The 26,715-nt window shown below is 37.6% G+C and overlaps 2 protein-coding genes across 2 annotated transcripts; both read right to left on the bottom strand.

Annotated features, from left to right (window-relative positions):
* Positions 1-487: 487 nt before the first annotated feature.
* LOC100889410 lies at positions 488-26,709 on the bottom strand. The gene is made up of 11 exons (XM_030971958.1): positions 25,853-26,709; positions 21,984-22,135; positions 21,108-21,289; positions 18,283-18,437; positions 17,006-17,149; positions 15,522-15,649; positions 13,141-13,300; positions 11,205-11,344; positions 3,399-3,523; positions 2,894-3,017; positions 488-1,831 (listed from the first exon to the last, which is right to left on the bottom strand). The coding sequence occupies exons 1-11, from the start codon at positions 26,680-26,682 to the stop codon at positions 1,578-1,580; spliced, it is 2,394 nt and encodes a 797-aa protein (XP_030827818.1). The 5' UTR covers positions 26,683-26,709; the 3' UTR covers positions 488-1,577.
* On the bottom strand, positions 9,470-11,190 carry LOC115919129. The gene has a single exon (XM_030971961.1). The coding sequence runs from the start codon at positions 10,738-10,740 to the stop codon at positions 9,493-9,495; it is 1,248 nt and encodes a 415-aa protein (XP_030827821.1). The 5' UTR covers positions 10,741-11,190; the 3' UTR covers positions 9,470-9,492.
* Positions 26,710-26,715: the final 6 nt, after the last annotated feature.

The following is a 26,715-nucleotide window of genomic DNA, read 5'->3' as shown; positions in this document are numbered from 1 at the left end:
ATTTGGTGAAAAAGAGAGGAACCATGACCATGCAGTCCTCAGAATTAACATTCAGAGCTCGATCCTCCCAATTGTCTCTCTTTCTTTGTTTTCGTTGTTTAAAACAAAATATTCTTACAGATACACATGTTCATGAACATGTGAATGGCAACTTGCTCTATATTTGCAAAGGTCTTAACCCTATTTTAACTGGGCTATTTCAGACCAGGTTTTTACTGGGGGGGGGGGGGGGGTCAATTTGACCCCCCCCCCCCCCCCAAGATCTCGGCCGTTTCACCGCCGATCGCCGCGAAAATTTGCATGCATGTCAAGTGAAGTGTATAGAATACTATGGTAATTTCAAAGTTTTGAAAAATTCACTCATTTGCATATTTATGGTAATTTATGCAAATAAGGTCATCAAATTCACATTTCTGCCCATAAATCATAGATTATTCATGTTTACGTATTCCTTTTTACTACATATATTTATTAGACCATTTGGAATAATAATACAACACAACAAATTGGAAGAGCCAGGTTATTCCTTATGTTATCTCTTTCTATATATATATATATGTGTGTGATAAAATGTCAATTTATTTTTCCGCATGGTTCATAAAACATCAGACCACGATTGCATACCACTATGACAATATCAACCTTATACTTAAAAATTATGTCATATCTATTATACAAACAACAAGGGTAGTCCAACACCTACATTTTCAATTTTCTATTGATTACATTATAAATGAATTAAAAATGTAAGTTTGTAATTGCAATATGAATGTATATTCAAAACAATCTATTATGAAGTAGAAACCAACACACAACAAATCGTATACATTACGGTACATATAATTATTGCAAAAGTATGCTATTCCATCTAATTTGACTCTACCTCCATGAATTTGCAATTATTTCTACTGCAATGACTATAATAAAAAATCAATTCCCTATTACTGAATAGGAACAGCATCAATGATAACTTATACATGTAAAGGTGAAATGATGATTCATGTATCTGTAAGATACTGTAATGATTAGCTCTTACCATTTCAATTATCTTTGACTGAACTATTTGAATGTGGAAGTGCATTTTATCATGTCCATTATATGGAAACCATTGCAATTCAAACCAGGGAGAGAATGCTCCTTTGAAAAGTGGTTGTCAAAAATTTCATGTCAAATTACCCAGGCCCCCCCCCCCAGTACAGGTTCTAGGGCTGTAAAACATTAAATTTTACATTTATAATGGTAGAGTTTCTCGTAATCCTTAGCATTTTTAGCTTATTCTAATACTATGTATCACAATGGTAATGTAAAATTTAAATTTCATAATCCAATCCTGTTGAAATATTACCAAAACTTTGGATTAGCTTTAATGTGATTAGCTTTAATCTATGATGATTAATATCTTAACCTAGTGGCTAATAAATTCTTTATTTCCCAAAGGCTTAATACAAGGGTCAGGAGCCACCTAATTCCTGTAGGCAATGGGTCAATTTTCTGCTTGCATTAAAGCACACTTTCTATGAAGGGATGATTTCCCTTGAAATGGTAAACATCTGAACATATAGGGCATGAACCAGTTTCTATTCATACATTACTAGATACGAGTACATAATGATAGAGCCAGGATTAGCAGTGGGATTGGGGTCAGTTCCATTGAACCAACCAAAGTATTTGATAGTATTGAATCCTTCCATATTGATTTGAGATGTAATATCAAGAACCCATGGATCTACCTCTCTACCATCACACCAACCATCCCGTCCATACAGCCAGGTCCCATGCTCATTGGGTTCTACGCCTGTAACAGATCTCTCCGCACACCCCGTTGGAGTACCTTCAAAGATAGACAAAAAATATTGTAAATGGGAGTCCACCTCTTTGAAATTATATCAAAGTGAAAACAATAAATGAAACAACCGGCAACAGCAATTTATTATTATCATTATTAATATTATTATTATTATTATCATTATTTCAACTGCAGTCAGACCTGTGTATCATGTACCTATTATTTTTTTCATAACGTAGCCATGGTGTCATTCTATGAATCAAGCTTTTAAATTGTAATTTGATATAATTAGCATTCTAAGAAAATAAAATTTGGATTAACAAATGCATGCCTCAGAAGAAATCAAGACTTTTTTGAACAAAACTTAATGGGAAATGTATGATCTTATTTCTTTAAACAAATCTTCTTCTTCTTCATATTTAATGATAACTACAGAGCTGTCAACCCTCCCACATTTGGAGGGAGTCTAACGCCACCACGCTCATTCTCCCGCCATCCCAATAGGTCGTAGCGGGATACTCCCGCTTTCCGCTTCGATATAGATTCTCCCGTTTTATGAAAAACCTCCTGCCAATCATGGTAAATGGTAAGCACATCAAAAAATGTGCCCTCCCCCCGCTTATTCAGCGGGTGGCTGAGTCGTTGCGACATTTTTGGCGCGATTTTCAAATTTTAAAACACCCCCCTTGTTAAAATCCTGCGTACACCACTGCCATTGAGCAAAACAAAAATTTGCATACGACCTCCCTCGAAGCAATTCCCCAAAGTTGACAGCCCTGTAACTATATCAATCAAGATCACAGCAAATCATGAAGCAATGAAATAGAAATAAAAAAGAGTAGAATATAAAATGAAGGCACAACCCAATAATATACTCAGGATTGATATAGTATTGAATTAAAGATTTTAGTCTAAATTTATCAAAGGTTCTAATAAAATAGTCTTTTATAAATATAATTTTATAAATTATAAAGCTAATGTAAACAGCAATTTTTAACAACAAATTTGGTTCTCAAAAGTGTCAGTACTTTTGTAGGAATCTGTTTCTTCATGTTCCTCCATGGCCTATCCCCTCAAAGGGGTTTTAGCATTAAACATACAACTTACCAGCATTAGTAAATGTGTTGACATTTGGATGGCTATTAACAATGAAGTGATGGGATGTTACACAGAATTCTCCACATCCATTATTATCACTTCCATGCCCAGTAATCACTGAATACAAGATGACCTGAGAGAAATGTATGCACATAGATGTTATTGTTAATATCATATCCTGGCAAATTATACATGGCCTGCAATCAAAAATTAAAAAGTAGTTTGGAAAAGAGAAGAAAATTACACTATTTACTGAATGCATCATATCTATCATAACAGGGTAATCAGTATTTCTAAGAACTTTGGAAACAACAGAAATCATTCAACAGGGAAACAATAGTCTTTAAGGGTAAGCTTATCAGGACAATTTTCCAAGAGAGAGATGTTGGAGAAAAGAGATATTTTGAGTCAGACAGACCAAGTCACCATACAGCTTGAGAAAAAAAAAGATACAGAGTAAGAAAGAGAAAAATAAGGGAAAAATGATAGACAGAGAGATAAAAAGGAGAAATACCTTTTTGGTTGTATGAGGGACTGTAAAGTTGATTGGTTTGTAATGAGCATTGTAGGACTGGTTGAATGTTCCTCCTTGGAAGAGTGTCAGAACTTGATGTGGCCGTCCGTCAGTAAAAACTTGATCTTTATTAAACATACCAAAAATATCAAAGTTAACTTGCTGAATCAAACAACACTATTTCATAGCATTGTTCAGGTAAACCATACACTTCAAACAAAATAAATTGGGGATTCCAAAGAAGGGTCAAAGTCAAGATCAAGTCATAAGGTCATTTCCACCATTATGGGGCTCTGAAGTATTTTCAGTAGATGTTCACCTACTGTTGCCATATCAACAATTCGGATGGCTATACAAGGGTGTTTTAGACTTTGATTTATGCTACTGTCAGAAACTGTATATTTTGAATTGTATTTTTTTCCATAGATGTTAAAGGATAACATAAACTAAAAAATGAAAAAATGAATTATGTCACCTATTAAAGATATAGGGTCCCCTTAGCCCATTGAATATGATTTCTCTCATTCCTATAGACTTAATACAGGAGCCACCAGGTTCCCATTAACATTGATTTCTCTCATTCCTATAGACTTAATACAGGAGCCACCAGGTTCCCATTGGCATTGATTTCTCTCATTCATATAGACTTAATACAGGAGCCACCAGGTTCCCATTGGCATTGATTTCTCTCATTCATATAGACTTAATACAGGGGCCACCAGGTTCCCATTGGCATTGATTTCTCTCATTCATATAGACTTAATACAGGAGCCACCAGGTTCCCATTGGCATTGAGTTCTCTCATTCATATAGACTTAATACAGGAGCCACCAGGTTCCCATTGGCATTGATTTCTCTCATTCCTATAGACTTAATACTGGAGCCACCAGGTTCCCATTGGCATTGATTTCTCTCATTGCTATAGACTTAATTCAGGAGCCATCAGGTTCCCATTGGCATTGATTTCTCTAATTCCTATAGACTTAATACAGGAGCCACCAGGTTCCCATTGGCATTGAGTTCTCTCATTCATATAGACTAAATACAGGAGCCACTAGGTTCCCATTGACATTGATTTCTCTCATTCCTATATACTTAATACAGGAGCCACTAGGTTCCCATTGGCATTGAGTTCTCTCATTCCTATAGACTTAATACAGGAGCCACCAGGTTCCCGTTGGCATTGAGTTCTCTCATTCATATAGACTAAATACAGGAGCCACTAGGTTCCCTTTGACATTGATTTCTCTCATTCCTATAGACTTAATACAGGAGCCACCAGGTTCCCATTGGCATTGATTTCTCTCATTCCTATAGACTTAATACAGGAGCCACCAGGTTCCCATTGGTATTGAGTTCTCTCATTCCTATAGACTTAATACAGGAGCCACCAGGTTCCCATTGGCATTGATTTCTCTCATTCATATAGACTTAATACAGGAGCCACCAGGTTCCCAGTGGCATTGATTTCTCTCATTCCTATAGACTTAATACAGGAGCCACCAGGTTCCCATTGGCATTGAGTTCTCTCATTCCTATAGACTTAATACAGGAGCCACCAGGTTCCCATTGGCATTGATTTCTCTCATTCCTATAGACTTAATACAGGAGCCACCAGGTTCCCATTGGCATTGATTTCTCTCATTCCTATAGACTTAATACAGGAGCCACCAGGTTCCCATTAACATTGATTTCTCTCATTCCTGTAGACTTAATACAGGAGCCACCAGGTTCCCATTGGCATTGATTTCTCTCATTCCTATAGACTTAATACAGGAGCCACCAGGTTCCCATTAACATTGATTTCTCTCATTCCTGTAGACTTAATACAGGAGCCATCAGGTTCCCATTGGCATTGATTTCTCTCATTCCTATAGACTTAATACAGGAGCCATCAGGTTCCCATTGGCATTGATTTCTCTCATTCCTATAGACTTAATACTAACCCTTTAACAAGGGATGAGAGACAGATTGTGTCATCATAATGAGAGAATATAATACAGTTTTGTTGTTATAAGCCATTCCTTGATTTGGTGGACTGACCTCGAGACCAGACGAAAGATTGCCCGACTCAATATGATGTACAAAATCAAGGCAATCCTCGTAGACGTTGACTGGAACCCCTACTTAACCAGACCATCTCGCCAACTTAGACGCACACACTCATCATTCTTCCCATGGACTGTTAAATATTGGAACGACCTGCATGCCTCATTACATCCTAGACGCCCCAAACATAGATATTTTTAAGAGAAGGCTCTGGGATTTTTTCACAAACACCAAACTGAAATAATTCCACCAGGTCAACCTCCAGGTCAGCCCTCTGACGCGATGCAGGATCCAGCTTTGTCTGAGTAAAATCCAGAACCAGAACCAGAGTTGACATTAACAACTTTCCCTTTCAACTGCCTAAAATAATGTCAATAAGTCAGCTATTAATGTAAGACTCAGATAACGCACACACATAATGACTTTGAACCCACATTCATTGCTTCAGCCCGAACTTGATACAAGAGAATTTTGACAATGCTCTTTTGAAAAGCCTGCTGCTCAGTCATCTGTGGGTTATGAATATGGTATAATTGAAAGCTCAAACGATAACTTACCTGTTTGAAGTTTGAGTGTAATTTTATGAGGGAGTAGAGGGAAGAGATTAATTGAGAGCCCGCTTCAACCATGTGCAATCATTCTTTGTAGCCACAAAATGTGTTCGCTGATCCTGAAAGGTCAGATAACTTGTTTGAATTTACATTTACAATGAACGTGAACTAGAGAATACACTCTATTTAAAGGGAGGGAGAGGGGGGCAATTAATCTCTTCCCTCTACTCCCTCATAAAATTACACTCAAACTTCAAACAGGTAAGTTATCGTTTGAGCTTTCAATTTTACTTCGTGAGTCTTGTGAAGAGACTAATTGAGATTTCGTAGCTCAGCGAAACACATTTTGTAGTTAGTTCACAAACAGCAGTCAGAGTCCCGACTGTAATGTGAATGTGGATCTGTAGTAACACAACAATTTTTGTTATCATAACAAATCAACTGTACTTAACCAGTACGGTATAACAATTTTTTTGGCAACGTCTGTACAACCAACCTGTCAAATTTTGGGTTCAATTCTTGACACTCTGACAGAATATTTTCAGCTAACGCGTAGTTTATTGCTGAAGTACAGCATGTGAGAATTGTTCTCGGTCATCTGTGAGCGGTCTATTATAAAACTGCTGGAAAGTTTTCTCGCTCGACCAGCCAGCTTGGTTTAGAATACATTTGACTGGTACATCGGCCCTGTTAGCTGCCGACACTGCAGCTGATCTCGTGGAGTGTGCCTTGTATTTTCTGGTGTCCACTCCAGCTATAGTTAGGGCCTCTTTAATCCACCGTGATATTGTTTGGGATGAAACTTTCCCATGAGGTTTGCTATGGCTGATGAATAGTTTCCGTTCTTGTCCTCGAACTTCCTCTGTTCTCCTGATGTATGTCCGGAGGTAGTGGACAACGCAGAGTCTCCTATCTGGAGTATACGCCTTAAAGTTGAGCGTGAAACCGTGCTGACCTGGACGGCTTTGCTTTAACAAGTCATCAACCTCAAAGATCACTGAACTTTGTTTCAGTTTCATGTTATCTAGACTTAACAGATGCAATGTTTGAGATCTCTGTGCAGAGATCAAAGCTAACAACAAACACAGTTTGTGGGTTAAACGTTTCAAACTCAGATCTCTAGCTGGTGACCATCTGCGTAAAAGGCCAAGTGCAACGCTCACATTCCATGTGTCCTTGTAACGTGGCGTCGGAGGTCTGAGATTAAATGTTCCTTTTAAAAATCTACAGACCAGTGGGTGTGATCCAACGGGATGAGCACTATGTTCAAGAGATATATACGACGATAATGCACTTCTTGCTGCATTTAATGTACTGTAACTAGCTTTTTCACTGTGAAAAAGTTCTGATAGGAAACTTAAAACATAACTAACTGATGTACGAAGATGATTTGTCTTCTTCCTTTCACAAAATCGTTTCCACTTGGTCCAATAAACTCGATACTGCTTCTTAGTAGAATCCCTCCAAGATGCTGTGAGGACGTCAACGACCCTTTCCTCGAGTCCTATATTCTCGAAGGGTCCCCGGATACCCTGCAACATAAAAGATCAAGACGGTCATGAAGAGGGTGTGGGGTTTGGGAGGTGGGTTGCGTGAGGAGGTTGACGTTCCTTTTAAATAAGAATGGTTCACCAACAAGGATGCTACTGAGACATGGGAACCATGCCTGGGTTGGCCACTTAGGTACAATCAGAATGCCTGTAGCCTTGTCAGCCTTTATTTTTTGGATACATCTTGCCACGAGACAGAAAGGAGGAAATGCATAGAACTCAAATTTTTCCCAATCTAATGTGAAAGCATCCACTGCTTCTGCATTTGGGTCAGGCAGCCATGAAATGTACCTCTCTAGTTGGGTATTTAATCGTGAGGCAAAAATATCTATCTCGGGCTTCCCAAATTTCTGAACTATCTTCGCGAATGCTTCCTTGCTGAGCATCCATTCAGTTCTGTCATTGAAATGACTTGATTTATGGTCTGCCTCTGTATTTTGTTTGCCAGGGAGGTATGCTGCGGTAATCCATATGGTTCTCTTTATGCACCACTTCCAAATGTCTACAGCCAGTTGGTTACAATGGGGGGACTTGATGCCCCCATATTGTTTATGTAGGCTACAGCTGTTGTATTATCAGACCTAATAAGGACATGAGCATTCTTTGTTTGGTTGTGGAATGATTTTAAACCAAACCCTATTGCCAAAGTCTCTAGAAAGTTTATTTCATTGTCTTTTGCTTTTTCTAGTTCAGACTCATTCCACCTTCCCCCGGTGTGAATTTGCATATTTGTTGCACCCCATCCACTGCCGCTAGCATCAGTTCTAATTTCATGAGATGGTTTCTCTCTACTGATGGGTGAAAATGCATACTGAATGTGGTTTAACCACCATAGCAGCTCGTTTTTTGCCTCATTAGAAAGCACCATTGTCCTGTCAAAATGGCCACTGTTTCTTTTAAGTGCTATGATTTTTCCCTTTTCAAGGTTTCTGTAAAACAGTGGTCCATACTGAACAGCGGGGAAAGTGGAAATCAATTTTCCTACGACATGAGCAACTTGCCTAATTGTGGGTTCAGGTTGAGAGAGCAAAGTCTCACATTCCAGCTTGATATTTAGGACTTTATCTGCTGGGAGTTTGAAAATCATATCTACTGTATTGATCATAAAGCCCAAAAATTGGATCTCTTGTACAGGTTTCAACACAGATTTCTTGAGGTGAATCTTAAACCCCAATTCCGAAAATGCCTGCGTGGTTGCTCTAATTGCTGCTTCGACCTGGTATTTAGTTTCACCTATAATGATAATGTCATCTAGATATCCCAAAACAACATGGCCTGCCTCTCGAAGAGAGGCAAATATGGGCTTCAACATTTTTGTGAAAAGTCTTGGCGCAGAGCTAAGCCCATTAGGTAGTGCCTTGTACTGCCAATGATGACCTTGCCAAGTGAATTGCAGGTATTTTCGAAATTCAGGTTCTATTGAGATTGAATAATAAGCGTCTTGGAGGTCGACTGAGGCCATGTAACAGTGTGGGGTCAATAGACATGCCACAGTATGAATGTTGTCCATTTTGAAGTGCTGTTTAACAACATATTCATTTAAGTCCGAAAGGTCTAAAATGAGTCTGACACCCCCATTTTTCTTGGGCCTTGTAAAAATGTTTGATACAAACCCATCCGTGACACACGGAGAGCTGTGTTCTATCACATTCTTGTTCTTCAGGTTTTCTAATTCTTTCTGAATATTTATAATTTCTGAAGCACTTCTTTTGTACTGCCGAGAAACATTAGTTCTAGTAGGGCAGATTAATGTTGGGTCAAATTCTATCTTGTACCCCTTTACTGCTTCGAGAATGACATGGTCTGAAGTGATCTTCTCCCATTCTCGAAAAAATAGTCTCACTCGACCTCCAACTGGTGACGCTTGATCAGAATTTTCAGTAACTTTGGGTATTGATATAAATGATTGTGAAGGGCTACTTACCTCTTGGGGTATGTTAGCAGCTACTTTTTCTGCAGGTTCGGACGATAGCGACCCTGCGACGCCACTGGCTGCCTCGGCGCTTGGGCCTGCGTGCGCCCCCTGAAAGGCGCTCTCCTGCCTAAAAAAGGCCGATATGGCGTCCCTGAAGTAGGTCGGCTGTTTGAGGATGACGACCATCCCGCAGATCTGTACTGCTGTGAGCGGTAAGTATCAGTTGCCTTGTATGGGTGATACGTAGTCTGGCCGGGTCGAGCCCGAACCTTACTCTGATCAGCAGATTTCACAACACCTAATGTCGCTTTCTGTTCTTCTTTCAGGTCTTTTACTCTCTTTCCTAAATCATCCCCAAAGAGGAATTTTGTCACCGGTGCCTTGCACAGGTGAGAGTAGGCCGGGTTCATGTCAGGTTTAATTAGTTCCTTACGCAGTGAGTTCATCTCAAAATTGGCATTGGATAGTAACGCTAAGGCGTCCTGCTGCGTCTCCGTGAGGTGTGTAGATGAAAGCGAGCGTGTATAAGCGGTTAAGCCCCTCGTGAGTAACTTCTGGACTCTTGTCAGTTTCAGGTCACGACTTCGTGTGAACGGCGACAGCTTTTCCCAAATTACCGGGTTAACTTTTGGTACATCGAGGATGGGGCAATTACTCGGTGGTAAGTACTTAGCAGTTGTCTCTTCAAGAACTTTATCCTCAAGTTTGGTATTTGACAAGTAAGAAGTGGAACTAGCTACTTCATCGTCGAGTGGTGAACCCACGTCTGTTTGCACTGCAAATTTCATTGCGAACGCAGGAATAATTGTTTCAGAGTCAGCATGCTGCTGCCCCATTTCATCCTCAAGCACTGACTCATCTCCACCATAAACATATGTAATGTCTTCGTCTATCCCCGGCAAAATGCATGGTGGGGACCCAGTATGGTGGCTTGTGCTTGCATAATCATATCGATCCGCCTGTGGAACCGGTGGGGTTGGGGTTGGACTTTGGGTTTGTGGGAGCGCCTCAACCACCCGCGACAACATTTCTTCCAGCTTCGATAGACTACTAATAGTAGCGGGCAGTGATTTCTCTTTTGTCTTTTTGGTCGATCTCAAAGTCACTTTCTTTTTCCCCGTATCTCCCGCGGAACCTTTTGGTTCATGCTGCGGTTTGTTGAGCGTGGTGGTCGCGGGGTGCTTGGACCCATGGTGCGATACCGCTCCCTGGAGTTCGGTGTGAGAGTCCCTGTCCTTGCCCGCTGTATCCGCGGGAATCGGAGTGGCCGATGCCATGACGAAAACGTAGTTGAAAACTCGAAAAAAGGCCCGACAAAGTCCAAAATGATCCAAAATGAAGGCAAACGTAAGATGACAATTGACATCCGCCGAAAAAACACAAATTTCCCCGGAAACGATCGTCGAAATTTCCCAATATTATTGATTGCGTGAAAGAGTTGTCTTCCAAAATGGCGACGAAGCGATAATGATTGCACATGGTTGAAGCGGGCTCTCAATTAGTCTCTTCACGAGACTCACGAAGTAAAATTAGACAGGGTATTATTTACCAGCCTGCGCCTGTGACACGGAAGGGGATCAATTTGATACTGCTCCATGCTCTACAACTAACAGTCATGAAGGCAATAATGCTAAAGGTCACATAGTGTATAACATGTTAATTAGAAGCTACCAAAGTGGGCTATACTTTCATATGCACTGGACCTGGCATTGCACATATCAGATAAATGCTAACTTCATACCTGATTTATGGAGTCTAAGATTGAGAGAAGGTTTCCATGGCTGAGCCCACCATGCATCGCTTTTCATTGTGAAGGTGCATGTAGTAGATGTGAAAAGTGGAGCTAATGGAGTAATATCCGTCAGCCATCGCCCTATACGTCTGCATAGAAAAAATGTTAATGGAGATTATTTTGTAATTCATTTTCCAGATATAGATTCCCTCAAACAATATATCAGTACTGTAACTTATCAAACATATTACTTGGAATAACAAAGAAAGGACACCCAAGTTAAATTAATTCCTTGTTTACTGGCAATGAATTTCACATTATCTGGATAATAATCTGTATGCTTTCTAACATTCCCTTTAATAAGTTTCTAAGGTCATGTATTACTATAAAAGACCATTGTCTAAAAATATAAAAAAGTTTCTTCTCCAAGATTTGGCACCTTCAGGACCATTCACACTTGCAGGCAAACATGCCTAAAGATGCCAAAGCGGGTCCTTACTGCGATCTCCACCGGACATGTTTTTCCAGCCTTTAGAAAGGCAATAGTTTGAGCATGAGACTGGGAACATTACGAAAAGCTCTCGTTAAAACTATACCCCACCACTATAGCACAGCAGTCAATGTAATCTGGTGGGGTAGCACTACCCGAGATTCGTTTCTCTCGTTAAAACTTTGTAATCTGGTGGGGTAGCAATACCCCAGTTTCGTTTCTCTCGTTAAAACTTTGAGAGAGCTACTACTATTACACAGGCACCAATGGGAATCTGATGGGGTCTCACTACCCCACTTTCAATTCTCTCGTTAAAAACTTGGACAGAGCCTTGAGGCTCTGAGTGAGAGATTAAGATATTGGATTGCAGCTGGACTCTACATCATCTTATACGTAATACTAGTGTAAACAAACTCTTACTGGGGTCTGCCTGAAAGGAAATGAGAAGTAGGAAATAAGTATTTTACTTGTTTTAAGATATTTTCATGTCCTAAAGTCACTAATAATTTAGATGAAGACCAAAATGAAAGTTCGAACGAAGCAAAATGACCCATAATTGGCGATATAACAACAATTTTAACTCTGGAAGCGAACCCCTGCATGTGTCTCTTTCTCCCTTCTCCCTTCCTTTCCCCTTGTATCATGCTTATCTCTCTCTCGCTATCACCTCATCAAGGTCTCGGTGGGGGTGGATTACAGCGCTAGTGTTTACTTAGGGCTTATCACAATCTCAGCTCTAGTACAAGTATAAATGGTGAAAGTCAAATGGGGGTTTCAATTTTAAACGACGAGTTTTCGTCATGATCTGAAAGAATACCCTTTCCAAATTGACACTTAGATACGATGTTTACACTGGTCAAGAAAACTCTAATAAACAACCCACACTGTATTCGGGAAGGACACTTCTAGGCATGAAATAGGGAGATATATCTTGTGGAATTCATACAAAAATATGAGGCTTATTTAGAATGATGAGCCTTTTCAGCAAGGAGTAGGATAAAATCAGTGAGTCACGGATACGGATACTCCATATTTTTTTACCAGACTTGAGAAGAAGATTTTCAAAATTCTCCAATCCTCTTGCTATTGGTTCTTGAGCCATAATCAATCTGACCCAAAATTCTATAATCTTTATCAATGCATATAACGTTGGTAATTGACAATCCCTTTACATTGTTTTACTTTCATTATTGATGCAATTCATTTACCATAAAGTATAATTTGAAAATGAATGGATATAATCAGGGCTGCAATGTTAACATATATGCTTCATGCAAATGCTCTACCGAGATAAAGTTAAAAACTAGCAACCAATAACGCCAGGGAAGATCGATAGGTCAATTCCAGTTTACAGGTTATCAACACTTTGCAAGAATTACCTCTTTAAACTGCCTCTATGCTGGGCAAGCAATCCAAATTCTCCCATAAACTTCTGCTATAATTACCCAAATGTACCTTCTAAATGACGTGATCCATCGACCAAGCTCCATGCCACATAATGGGGATGCCTCATCACAACACAGAAAAAGTTGTACTGTATGGTCCCATGGTGGACATGACTCGTCTCGAGTGCCAGGACAAGACAATGAGGTATCCAGCTCAATCTTGGATATATCTTTTTTATGAAGAAGATGAAAAAAAAGAAGAAATGTATTGAATTAAAAGTATATTTTAGTCTACATTTAACCTTTCTGCATCTGCTCCGACAAAGGAATTAATTCATAACATTTGTAAACCAATTCAATCTGTTTTCACTGAAACCACTGGCTAGTCTCAGAGGCCTTGTGCTTATTAAAGGCATTGGTATTTTAAGATGTGGAACTGGGCTAAATTTCTGGCGGAGAAACTCTGTCAACCTCTTCAAAGATTAAAAAACATAAATCCTAATTTTCTGATCAATGAGAAGAAAAATGATTATGTCCTTGTAAATCCTTATTATTCATGTCAAAGTGCAATTCATCCTGTTGTCATCTGATACTGAATAATGTCATAATTTTGTCACGCATAAATGACTTTGCAAGGTTTTAAAGAGTATTATAAAAGAAGTTTGCACATAGAAGAATAACATTTGTTAACGTAATTGCATTAAAAGTACATTGCCGAATAAGAAAAAGAGAGAATGCAAAGATAGGCCTAAGTGAAATTTATGCTGCACACATGTGGTATCATGTGGAATCAGATAAAAGGTGATTAAATAAATCTATTTTTTGCTGGAGAAAGTTGGGTTTCTTTTTTTCTTTAAAAACACCCTGTATTTATATGCAAGGCTTTAATATGGAATTTTTGTTACAATACTTTGTAAGAACTGTGTAAGATCTTTAACAATATGTATGTAGGAAGCTTCTATATTAAAACAAAGTTATACCCAGAGACTATATTTTCATAATGCAACAGACTGGGTGGTTAAGCGCTAACTTTTTGTTTTTAAATTATTCAATGGATTATCATTATCACAAGAACAAGGTTCTTTAAAGGTAGTTTCAGCCATTTGCAAGCTATCAACAATCAATAAGAAATTTTACTCTTTCAACAAATTTCAATGAAATTATTCATTTCTAACCCAAGAAGATAACATAGAAGTACCTTCTTTATTTTCTAATGAAATAACGTATTGAAATTGATTTAACAAATCTTTTGGAACACTAAAGTTTTGTTTCACTGAAATGAAAGAAGGAGGAGGTTCAGCACTATTCGAAGATAAAAACAAAACTATACAAGAGATGTGCTTTCATTTTTCAAATATGTCTTTGTTTACAAAATTACCATCAGCAATTTCTTTTTTGCTATTCTTATCAGACACACTCAGGTTCACTGCCCATGCCATCATAATCATCATCATCATTTATTAAAGTCAGCATTTTCCCTCTTGCGAGAGGTTACTGACTCTCACGCCGTGATGACACTCCCTTTATCCACTTCTTCTTGTTTCGAGATTCCTCCTCGTTAAGACCAACCTTACAGCTTTTTTTTCTCCACCATTTATTACAATAAAACCTTTGGTCTTCCTTTCCCTCGTTTGCCATCCACTTCCAGATCTCATGCTCTTTTCACTGGTCCATCATCTTCCCTTCTCAACACATGACCCATCCACTTCTCATTTCAACTTCCACCACAGTTTCTTGCAGACCCAATTATGAGCTCATTTGTGTTCTTTCTTTCTGTTGGACAGTTTCACACTACACATCTTCTGTATTATGGCTCTCACTGTCCTCTTTCTGTTGGACAGTTTCACACTACACATCTTCTGTATTATGGCTCTCACTGTCCTCTTTCTGTTGGACAGTTTCACACTACACATCTTCTGTATTATGGCTCTCTCTCACTGTCCTCCTTCACACTACACATCTTCTGTATTATGGCTCTCTCTCACGGTCCTCCTCACGTTACCTTCTTCTGTCTTCACATGTATTCAAATTATCGGTTCAAGTCCCACCGCGGCACTAATGTCCTTTGGCAAGACATTGATCTACATTTGCCACTCTCCACCCAGGTGTTAAATGGGTACCCGGTAGGATGCGAAAGCTAATGTGGTTAGATTAGCAAGTGTGCGCTCGTAAAAAAGACGCCTGGCTGGAATGCTCCCCAGGGAGTGGAGAATGTGCATACATTGTGTGCGGGTAAGCCTGAATCCTATGACCGGGGTAATAATATATATATATCTGTAAAGCGCTTTGAGAGGGCCTTCGGTCTTGAAAAGCGCTATATAAGAACTAGCTATTATTATTATTATTATTATCTGAGCCATAAACCATTGCTGTTCTAACACAAGCCTAGATGATGAACAAATGGCTGCTACTACATTAAAAGAGGCAATAAGATGAAATATGAACAGGTACCTTGTAATGATGGAAGATTAACAGTCTGAACGACACCAGTATGTCCTTGCATGATTGTATTGTTGATCACAGATATGACAGCTACTTCTTGTGACAGGTTCTTTAGGAGCTCAGTCTTATAGTCAAACCTAAAATAGGGATACATCACATGTTTACATGCACATAAATACATGACATGTATTAGCAATATGAGAAAAGAATATTGTAAAAAGGACAGTTTTCCTTCACTAGAAATGTGATAAGAATAAAAAAAAAAACAAAACAAAAAACAAAAAAAAAAACACACCTATATAGACATTTAACTACTCAAAAGGAAAAAAAAGGTTGGGAGTTTTAGGTCCAATCACATGCACTTTGTATAATTAGGAGTAAACTAGATGGAACTTCAACTGCGCGCAGTCGAAATGATGCCTCCGTCATAGAGCAATTTAACAAACCAAAACAGAAGAAATTTGTCAAATTCAAGTTCAATTGTAATCCATTATTAATAGGGTTATAGGGCAATTTTACAAACCAAAACAGAAGAAATTTGTCAAGTTCGATTTAATCCATTAACAGGTTCTCAGAATATCGTGATTACAAGCAATTTCTCATATACATATATGACCCTTTGATCTTTGACCTCATGACCCTAAAATCTACTCAATTCATTGGCTCTGCAAGATGTCCCGAGTTAAATAGTAATCCCTCTGTCAGTTCTAACGAGAATGCGTTCAAAAGCTATTTTTGCATACATTATGAGCCCATGACCTTTGACCTATGACCTCATGACCCAAGAATCTACTCAGTTCATTGGCTCTGCAAGATACATACATAAACTAAGTTTGGCAGGAATCCATCAATCTGTTCTAATGATAATGCGATCACAAGCTATTTTTGAATACATAATAAGCCGCATGACCTTTGACCTTGACCTGATGACCCCAAAATCTACTCAGTTCATCGGCTCTGCAAGTAACAAACATGACCTAAGTTTGGCAGGAATCCATCAATCGGTTCTTCAGATAACGCGATCATAAGCTGTTTTTGCATACATAATGAGCCCTGTGACCTTTGACCTCGGGACCCCAAATCTAATCAGTTCATCGGCTCTGTAAGATACATACATGACCAAAGTTTGGCAGGAATCCATCAATTGGTTCTTCAGATAACGCAATCACGAGAACGGACGTACGGACGGACAACCCGAATACATAATGCCTCCGGCTACTTCGTAACGGAGGCATAAAAAAGGAATGACCCATCTAGTATGATACCTACACAGGTCTTTACTATATATGAAGAATATTTCATTCATTATCGCTCCAAGATTTCATATTATTCTACAAAATAAAACATCACAGACTACTTACTGTACATTTGAAATTGCTAGCTACCACCAAAAGAGGATGCAAAAGCACAAAATTATGTTTGGGTTGCTTGAGCAGTCATCGGTGTAAACTTGACATGTACTGCATCAACATAGACACAAATCAGAAACTCACCACTGAGCTTGCCAAACAAAGAACTGGAAAGATGGATAGAGTAACCAACCCATTTCAGCAAGCTGACCCTGCCTATCAATGGCAAAGTAGAAGTTCTCACTAGGGGTTGTCTGAAAACTCACATTCATTGAGTCCACTTGCACACTGTAAAATGAAAACATGAATCCTTGGTAAGAATATTTCACTCATAATCCCTGGTCACCAATGAATTCTTGGTTAAAGTATATCAAAAATGAATCCCTTATTTATCATCAATGAACTCCTGGTAGACGAAATCATCAATAAATCCTTGGTTAAAGTGTATCACAAATGAATCCATCTTTGAAGACTACATACATCTATCCCCAACCAGGTGTATTGTATCTTTTAAAATCACCAATATATTGTTCATGTCATCCCTTTATACATATGAAATATGCTTATGTGTTTTGAATTAATTGTAGGTTGATTAGTATATATTAATTATAGTTCGTAAATATGATATTGAATGTATTATTATCTAAGTATTGCCAACTTTGTAAAGTGCTTAGAAACATTGTAATAAGCACTATAGAAATATAATGTATTATTATTATTATTAATATCATTCCTTCGTTTAGTTACATGTAGATGTCCCCTTTCATTGAAATACTCTGTATTGTGTAAACTTTGTCTTTCCTTAATTGGTAATGTATTCATATTGCTATTGACTGTTAAGCCTGAGATAAGTGGCGTTATATTCCACATACTAAGAATCTTGCTCTACGATTGGTCAAAATTAAATCATGTGATGAAAGATAGTTCGCCCATCATTGATGGGAGAAGAAAAGTTTGTTGCACTGTGTAGATAGTAGTACTATCTACACATTGCAACGCACTTTAATTGTATATGTTGTGTATTGCTCTCCTTTTTAAGCTCTGGTAGTGTTAGTACGCGAACTTTGGTCACGCGCAAACTATTATGGTCACATTACCACACTGCATGCACTGTACATATCGTACATGGTTTGCTAGCTGTTAATTGATGACTTGTTGCTCTAAAATGACGGAAGAAGTGAAATGTTTCTGATGTGGAATATAAAGCAAATAATCACCTTTTGGTTTCAGGCGATGGCAAACGATCACTTCCTCGGCGATCTGAATGTATACGCTATCTTTCCTCAGCCTCGGAAGTGATAGTTTGTCCCATCACCTTCACCAACGGTAGTTATTTGCTTAAAATACAGTACATGCATCTAATTAGGAAAAAATGAGTGGAATAAAAAGAAATATTTCCAATTGACAGAAGACTGAAATACCTCTGAAGAAGCTCTTGGCAGTATGGAATCATTGTAGCAGGAATATTAAGAGGATTATCACACTCAATACCCTCACAGTTCATATCTTGTACAGGATTGCCTGGCTTACTGTAAACTATTACACCAACAGCAGAAGAGGCTTCCATTTTCCTAACCTAAAAACAAAGTATATTATAAAGACAAATTAAACATTAAAATGATATGACACTTTATTGTTGTTGTTGTATTGGCTTATTGAGATAAAAACCATCGAACATGCATCTGAAAGCTGAAATTGTTCAATTTACAGAGTAAAAAGTACAGTACATAGCATAAAATTACCTTTGGTACATCAAGTGTGGATCTATTTTAAACAAAGTTTATCTGTCTACTTTGTTTAAATAAATGAGCTTCCGAACTGTATGAAGCTATTTTCAATAAGTAAAAATGTCTAAAAGCGAATGATTTTATTTGACCCGATTTATAAACAGATCACCGTCTATACATATAATACAACACTAGAAATATACATTAGGGTTTTATTGAAAAATTCCACATTTATTACCAGGATTTTAATTCACATGGTGAAGAAAGAAGGTAGTAAGGTTGGTCTAAAAGCGAGGAGAATGCTCGACACAAGAAGAAGTGGAGGGGGAGTGTCATCCAGACCTGCCAACCTCTGGAGTGCAAAAACTGTATTCTTAAAATAAACACAGACTGTTACACAGATCAATGCCTCTAACAGTTCCTACATACAGGAAGTTTTTTTTTAAATGGATCATTGGTTGAAAATGCATGATTTCGTCACGACTGGTGTGTTTGATGAACCAATTAACATCCCCAAATTGCTGATGTGAGATGCTTGTAGGATACTTTACAGGACAGAATGGGCATTTTGCCATTGGAAATGGCACACACACAAATAGTATTTTAGTAAGGAAAATAGTAAGTGTCGTATTTGCTTCTAAAAATCGTACTGGTTGACAGGTCTGTGTCATCATGTTCCAAATTTCAGTAACCCATCACAAGAGTGAAAATACTGACTTTAATAAATGGTGATGGTGATGATTATATATATTCTTATTTTCTCCTGTGTTTTGTTACATGTATGTAACTATTATGAGTTTATAATTATATTAATGATTATTATTGCATTTTGTTGTTACCCAACAAGGCGTAATGGAAGACCACTACCAGTGAAAATGTGCTACCCTGTATAAATGTCAGATATATACATAAATAAGGTAACTTGGAATTTCAAAGATTGAATTCAGTTGCTTATCCTGAAAGGTACGTTCCTTTGCTTAAAATTGGATAAAAACACATCAATTAAGAGCCCAGGCATTGCAGAAATATGTAGCTAGCTAGCTGCAGGTCTTTGGAATTACATCACCATTTACTGTTAAGGATTTTGCTCTTTTTTCAGGGTTTGCTGTTCTGGCAGTGGTCTTGAAACCCATCTTAAGAATATTAAAGATATTTAAAGTTAAAACACAGTCCTTAGTATTCTCAAAGGAGTAAGCTTTTAACATATGTATAATTTGTTGGCATTTGTGATTTTACAAGATATTTCTTGTTCTGTGTACATGACTTTAAGTCACCTTTGACATTTTGAATTTAAATAAATATTTCTCTTAAAAAACAAAAACAAAATCAAGACCATTAAAAAAGGTTGTTCTCAAAATTAATGCAGAAAATAACAGAGTATAACTTTATTCGCTCACAATCATTATCAATATTTATTTGCTTGCTCATTTTTCCACGTCTCCCAGGAACCTATTCTTTACAATTAAGCTATGCTTTTCTATAGGTTGCTGCACATTTCACACTTTTGTACTTTTATTGTCTGGGTTTCCTTTAACATATTAGTTGTCAAACATATTTGGCGATATATAATTTTGTAGTCTGATGAATTACTTTAACCATTTTTAAGAAATGAGACAATTATGTCCTTTATGTACATATTTTGTTATCTGTATTGAATCTGCATGTGAAATGTAAAACCAATCAACTCAATCAACTCAACTAATGGCAAATTCGACACACAATCAGCAAATCAAAACTTGTACACACACACAATGCTGTGGAACTTGATTTGCCCCCCCCCCCAAAAAAAAAAAGAAGAAAAAGAAGAGAGAAATTAAAGCTAATACTTGTTCAAAGCATAATTTCATACATATTGTTTGCAGAAATGTCATTACACTTATCCCCTAGAATGAAGCAGTTTAACTCTAGATTTCAGTAGAAGTTGTAGCTTATCATAAATTGTCATGTTTTTTGTTATTGCCCTGTACTTATACAAACATTATAAGATGATGACGTAGATCCTAATCAAATGATTGGTTGAAAGCGTACACGTGACCAGGCATTTATTTTGCCTAACGCGTAATTTGGGTAATGACCGGTCATTACCCAGTGGTAATGACTAGTCATTACCACATCTAGCTAAAATTAGCGCAAAATAAGCGCGACACAAGTCAGAGGTCTAATATTAGACGCGCGCAAGGCAAGGTACGCCTCAATTTGCGCTTATTTTAAACAATGGGTTATGTAAATGAGAATTTAAACCATGGGTTAGATTTAAACCTCCTTTGTGAATTCGGACCTTTGAGTTTGAGATGAGGGCGATTGATCAAATAACAAGGATCCACGTTATAATTTTATAAAACAAATAATACACATCATTTTGTTCGAGCATTAGTATAATTACCAACACTCGGTACCTTTAAAAAAGTCTAACACGCCGTCGGCTATCGCCTCGGGCGTGTTAGAATTTTCCAAAGGTACCTTGTGTGGGTAATTCTTACTAATGCCCTCACTGCTGTGTATTATTTGTATACTATTACCTTGTCTGAGAAGCTACAGTCACCAGCTATAACAAGAGCAATATGACCTGCGACATCTTCCCTGGCTGAGCATCCATTTCCAGCAAGGATTACAGATTGTGGTGAAGAGAAAACTTGGGCAGGTGATGGCAGCCAGTCATATCGAGCATCCAATCTTTTAAGAATTAATTCAGAGGAGGCACCTGCATTTAAAATATAAGTTATATGTTATTTCAGAATAATCTATGTGTGATTCATCATGACATCACCATGTATCTTCTATTGTACCTACACCTGTGCATGTATCTTCAACAAACAAGTTCCATGATTCTGGACATTACTAGAAAGTGGAAAAATATTGCTGTAGTAGTTTTAATAGGTCAAGAACATTTCTGATGGAGCTGATTTTGTGAAGTGCAAAGGCGGTCTTACAGATTAAATTAGCTTTAGATTCACAGGTCAGACTCACAGTGGCGACGATCTCCGACCTGATCGGAGGAAGGATATAAGAGAGATTACTCAAATAAAATGTCTATCAAAAAATTACACCAAGGTTCCTTGCAAAAGAAAACAATTGATTATCAAAAAAGCTTAAGGTCTAAACTTAACATCAATAAGATTTGAATTCATACTCTTCATTTGAAAAAAAAAAAAAATGTTATTTAGAATACTTCAATTTTTCACAGACAGAAGCCTTTCTTTGGATTAAGTTTCATTACTTCAACATCTAATTGGGTAAATTTTCGACTGTAGACATCACACAGTATTCAAGAATTAAAACAAAAACTACAGGTAGCTACCTTATACCTATTTAACACATTCACAATGAATAGTGTCCTTTTCAACTAAAAGCTGAGCATGAGACCTTCTGTGAGTAGGCATAAATCCAGTACTTACCTGTGATCGACTTGAAGACTGCTTGTGTAAAGCCACATCCATGGTCTTGACAAGCCCATTTCATTAGTAAAGCAGGAAGCCAATTACCTAGCTGATATGTAGGTTGAATTACAAAGTGAAGTCTGGTCTGTAGACTAACTCCTGCTTCTTCACTGTAAACAAATATTATTATTCATTAGATTAATGGCATCGTTTAACAATTTTTCCAGTTTTACAAATCTGAGATGCATGGCCCTATGTGTTATCAGTGTTTGTGATATGGTGTATTATTAACCGTATCAGACGTCTGAGCAGGGCAATTTTTAAACGTTATTGCCCTCAAGGTTTGATGGATAAGCCAACAAAACTACAATATTATTGACCGCTCAGAAAAGTCAATGGGATTTTGTGTGTAATTTGCCTGTCAATACGGTTATACAGTAAACCAATGAACAAATATTTTAGCCCGATCTGAAAAGTCAATGGCAAAATGCGTGTTAAAGGTAAAGACCAGTATTGGAAACGCCCCAATTTCAAAAAATGAAATGGAAGCTCTTATTACCAATCATGTGAAAGAATATGTTTAGAATATACATGATGATAACATTTTTGACGGGAAACTGCCTACTAATTGATATATTTGGTAAATCTCTTGCCTGTTGAGAGATATGAAATGCACGTGTCGCCAGGGTTGGCATATTTCCCGCTTCGGAGGCTTATTTCCCGGACGCTGGGAAATAAGCGGTATTTACCGGTATTTACCGCTTTTTACCGGGAAATACTGGGAAATATATTTTTCCACTCACTTGTTCATAGGGATTGTCCAATTTTGAACATGATAACAATGGTGGTGAGTATAGTTGCTCTTGTGTGTACTATTTGTGTGTGTGTTTGTGTGTTTGTCTATGTCTGTAATTATGTAATGCTGGAAAAAAATACAGGAAAAAGATACCAAATATACACCTAATCTAGATATGATGTTCTTCATTAAAGAGAAAGTTGAGTTCTGGGAAGAGGTGAAAAATAATTTGTGAGCGTTATCATTCTTATTATGCAAGTGTGGAAGAACATCAGATAAGACATGTTCCCTGATGAAGAGCATGGCTCTTCAAATGCCTTCATATTTTAAATATGTCATGTAACATCGTAAAACTCGGGGGTAGGATTTTTACGCCACGTATTCGTGTAGCCCCATATACATCTTTCTGTGTACAGTGTTTGTAACTATACCAAGACTTGGCCAAATTTCTTATCATTTTGATGATTCCAAAACCTTGCAATACACACAAATATGCTAGATGATCAACCTTTTCTGGTCGATTCCACACCGTTTCTTTCACAATGCAATCGCATGACCAGAACTTCATCTTTAAAGGGAACCAAAACCTTCATACTAAGTTTCTTTTATTGTAAAGTTTAGGATATTTGAATGAAATCAGTGAAAAATTGAACAAAATTGGGGAAGGAATAAGGAAGTTAAAGCTTTTTAAAATGACTAGTCACTAGAGGGCGATATTCAATTTGATGACATCATTTGTGGACAACTCTCCATGCCTTTTGTACATCAAATTTCACAATTCTTTCATTTTTTCCTATTTATTTGTGTTCTTAATTGGATTTCATAACATGTGAAGTAGAATATCATTTTGCATTCTATTATCTCAATCACAAGAAAGAAGGAAAAACATGAAATTTGATGTACAAAAGGCATGGAGAGTTGTCCACAAATGATGTCATCAAATTGAATATCGCCCTCTAGTGACTAGTCATTTCAAAAAGCTTTAACTTCCTTATTCCTTGCCCGAATTTTGTTCAAATTTTCACTGATTTTATTCAAATATCTTAAACTGTACAATAAAAGTAACTTGTATGAAGGATTTGTTTCCCAGTTGCTCATTACCATATTCATGAATACCTATTAATTAGCATATGAACAAAATACCATTTGTTTGGGTGTGTACATGTATGCAGTGAGGATTTTAAAAATCTGTTTGTGTGTTCCTACTATGAGTATTGTGCTGCTAATTATTTCAGAACAATATTTTCAGTTATGAGGCTAAAAACAAGTAAAATTATAAATAAATAGAAAATTAAAATCATATTTCCCGGTTTTTACATATTTACCGGACACGCATCTTATTTACCAGACGGTATTTACCGGTATTTACCGGTATTTACCGCCACCGGTATTTACCGCCCAACCCTGCATGTCGCGCATGTGTGTGTGTAGTCCCATATACATCTTTCTGTGTACAGTGCTTCTAACTTTATAAAGACTTGGCCAAATTTCTTATCATTTTGATGATTCCAGAACCTTGCAGTACATCTATGCTAGATGATCAACCTTTTCTGATCGATTTCACAACGTTTCTTTCACAATGCAATCGCATGACCATAACTGGTCTTTAGCTTTAAACTAGTGAGCAATAATATAGAGCCAGTTGTAATTTACATCGCGCATCAGCTACTGTAATTTACATAGCGTATAAGAAAATGCGCACTTTGCACGAACTCTATTGTGACGTAACAATCACACCCTAGACACAGTGTATCATATTGTCAAACACTGGATGCACAGTGCTGGTTTGACGATGTTTTTGCAACTTCTAATGTTAGGAAACCCTGTGCAGTGTAGGCTACATAATTTAAGAGTATAAGATAGTATGAGTTTCTTGTTTGCTCTAGATGTCTGATGTGGTTAATAATAGTAATATTGACTGCCTAATTCAGGGCAATACGACTTGTCGTATATCACCCTCACCTTCGGTTTGGGTGATATATGTCGTATTGCCCAGGAGGCAGTCAATATTACTTAAATATTGAAGCCCCCCCCCCAAAAAAAAAAAAAAAAATGTGCTTCAAAAAAGTAAAAATATTTAAAAGAGTGACCAGTTTTACCATACTCGTTTCCCCAACAGACTGTAGTGTTATAAAAACCTTTAGGAAAACGTTTTTTAAAATATTTCGAATTCCTATCATTAAATATCTTGATAATCTGACAGGCAATCGGCTTGTAAAAGTTATGGGATTCCTGACTGACGTAAAGGTTTATAATTATGATTGCAGCATGAGCTAAATCCAGGATTTTGTTTAGAATCTGAAGCAAAGATACCCAATCCCTGTGAAGTTTGTCTGAACAAACCTAAATGGACAATGAAGCTTGGAGCATTGGAACACATTGAATAACGGGCAATGTAAAAAAATGGACATGAACTCCAAAACATTGAAGTCACTACCTTAAATAGCACCATTTTCTCTCATCTGAACAATTTTAACCATTCCCTTTAAAGGTAATCATAAAAATTAACATAGTAGTACCAATGAACAAGATCGTAATATTGATAAATGCTATCATTTGATCAAAGTAAATTTCAAAAACTAAATGCCATTAATTTGAAGAATTTCCTTACTTGATGGAAAAAGTAAAACAAAATGATAGCACTAATTTCTGTTTTCAATCCAATGCTTCCACAACATCACTAAATTTCCTTTAACTAATTTGTCACCTTCATAAATATTCTAAAAAAGAATGAAACACAGATAATACCAAACAACAACAACATAAATACAAGATCAACGACATCTCAACTTGTCTGCTCATTGTTTTACAAAACCGTCATTGCCCAGACGAGCAACAACCGGACCCATCACAGTTGAGCTTTTCACATGTGATTCAATCGTAAATTAAAAAGTAGAGAAGATGGGCTTGTGCTCTCTGATTACCTAATTAATAATTTGTATTACCTGATGGTTGGTAATACTTTATCTGTAGTATAAAGAAATTAGAGGCATGATGGATCACTTGGATCATTAGAAACAGAGCAAATATCAACAAAGCATGTGAAGTACCATGCTGAAGACCTGAAGTACTGACCCTTCACATAATTTACCTTAGTTCACCTTCTGAAGTCATTGTCTCTAAGCTACTTGTTAATTGATTCTGCATCCATACTGCATCCTGCTTAGCATGGTAACTGGAAGACATAAATATGTAATGGACACTGTCAGGGCTGCCTGATATAGACTTAAGGGAAACCTCTGAAGTCCACAGACATTGAAGAAAAGCAGATCTATTGTCAAATACTTGGAAGATGATGGACTTGTTTAACAGATCTATACTGGGAAATTTAAGAGTTCCATTAAGTGTATCAACAGTGAAAGGCTTTGCGTTTTGCCCTGGAACAAACTCCTCACTGGCAGTAGCAGTTTGATCACCATCCATCTTCATGCCATCATTAAAAGTTGTTTGCCCTCCAGCACCAACTCCATCATGTTGACCACGCCCATCCTGTCTCCTAATTTCATCTGCATCATGATATTGGTTGTTCCACTTCCACATCTTGGCAGAACGCTCATTATTGAGATTTGCAGTACCGACTTGAATCTTTCTGTTTAGAGTTTGCCATTGCCAGTGGGCGTGATCGTGACGAGTGTCATGTTTGTGAGGAGCATGAGCATCGGCATTATTGGAAATGCCCTTGCCAATGGCATTGCCTGTGCCATTGCCGTGAGTACTAATGCTCGGACTCGGAGTCCGAGTCTGAGGCTGACTTTTTCTGAAAATGAAATGTGCGATGTCTCCTTGTTTAGTGTGTCCTCTCTGAAACTGTCTCTTCAGGTTCTGGTTACTACTCGATTTGCACGCGGAAGCTAAGATCAACAAAATGATACAAATTACCCTCGCCATATTTTGCGAAAAATAAGTCACAGCTCCAGGCATTCGTAGCGACAAGCAGCATGCAGTCAGGTGATC

Source organism: Strongylocentrotus purpuratus, unplaced genomic scaffold (assembly GCF_000002235.5).
Source record: "Strongylocentrotus purpuratus isolate Spur 01 unplaced genomic scaffold, Spur_5.0 spur5_scaffold_6, whole genome shotgun sequence".
NCBI lineage: Eukaryota > Metazoa > Echinodermata > Echinoidea > Camarodonta > Strongylocentrotidae > Strongylocentrotus > Strongylocentrotus purpuratus.
This window is presented reverse-complemented; position numbering and strand designations above follow the sequence as displayed.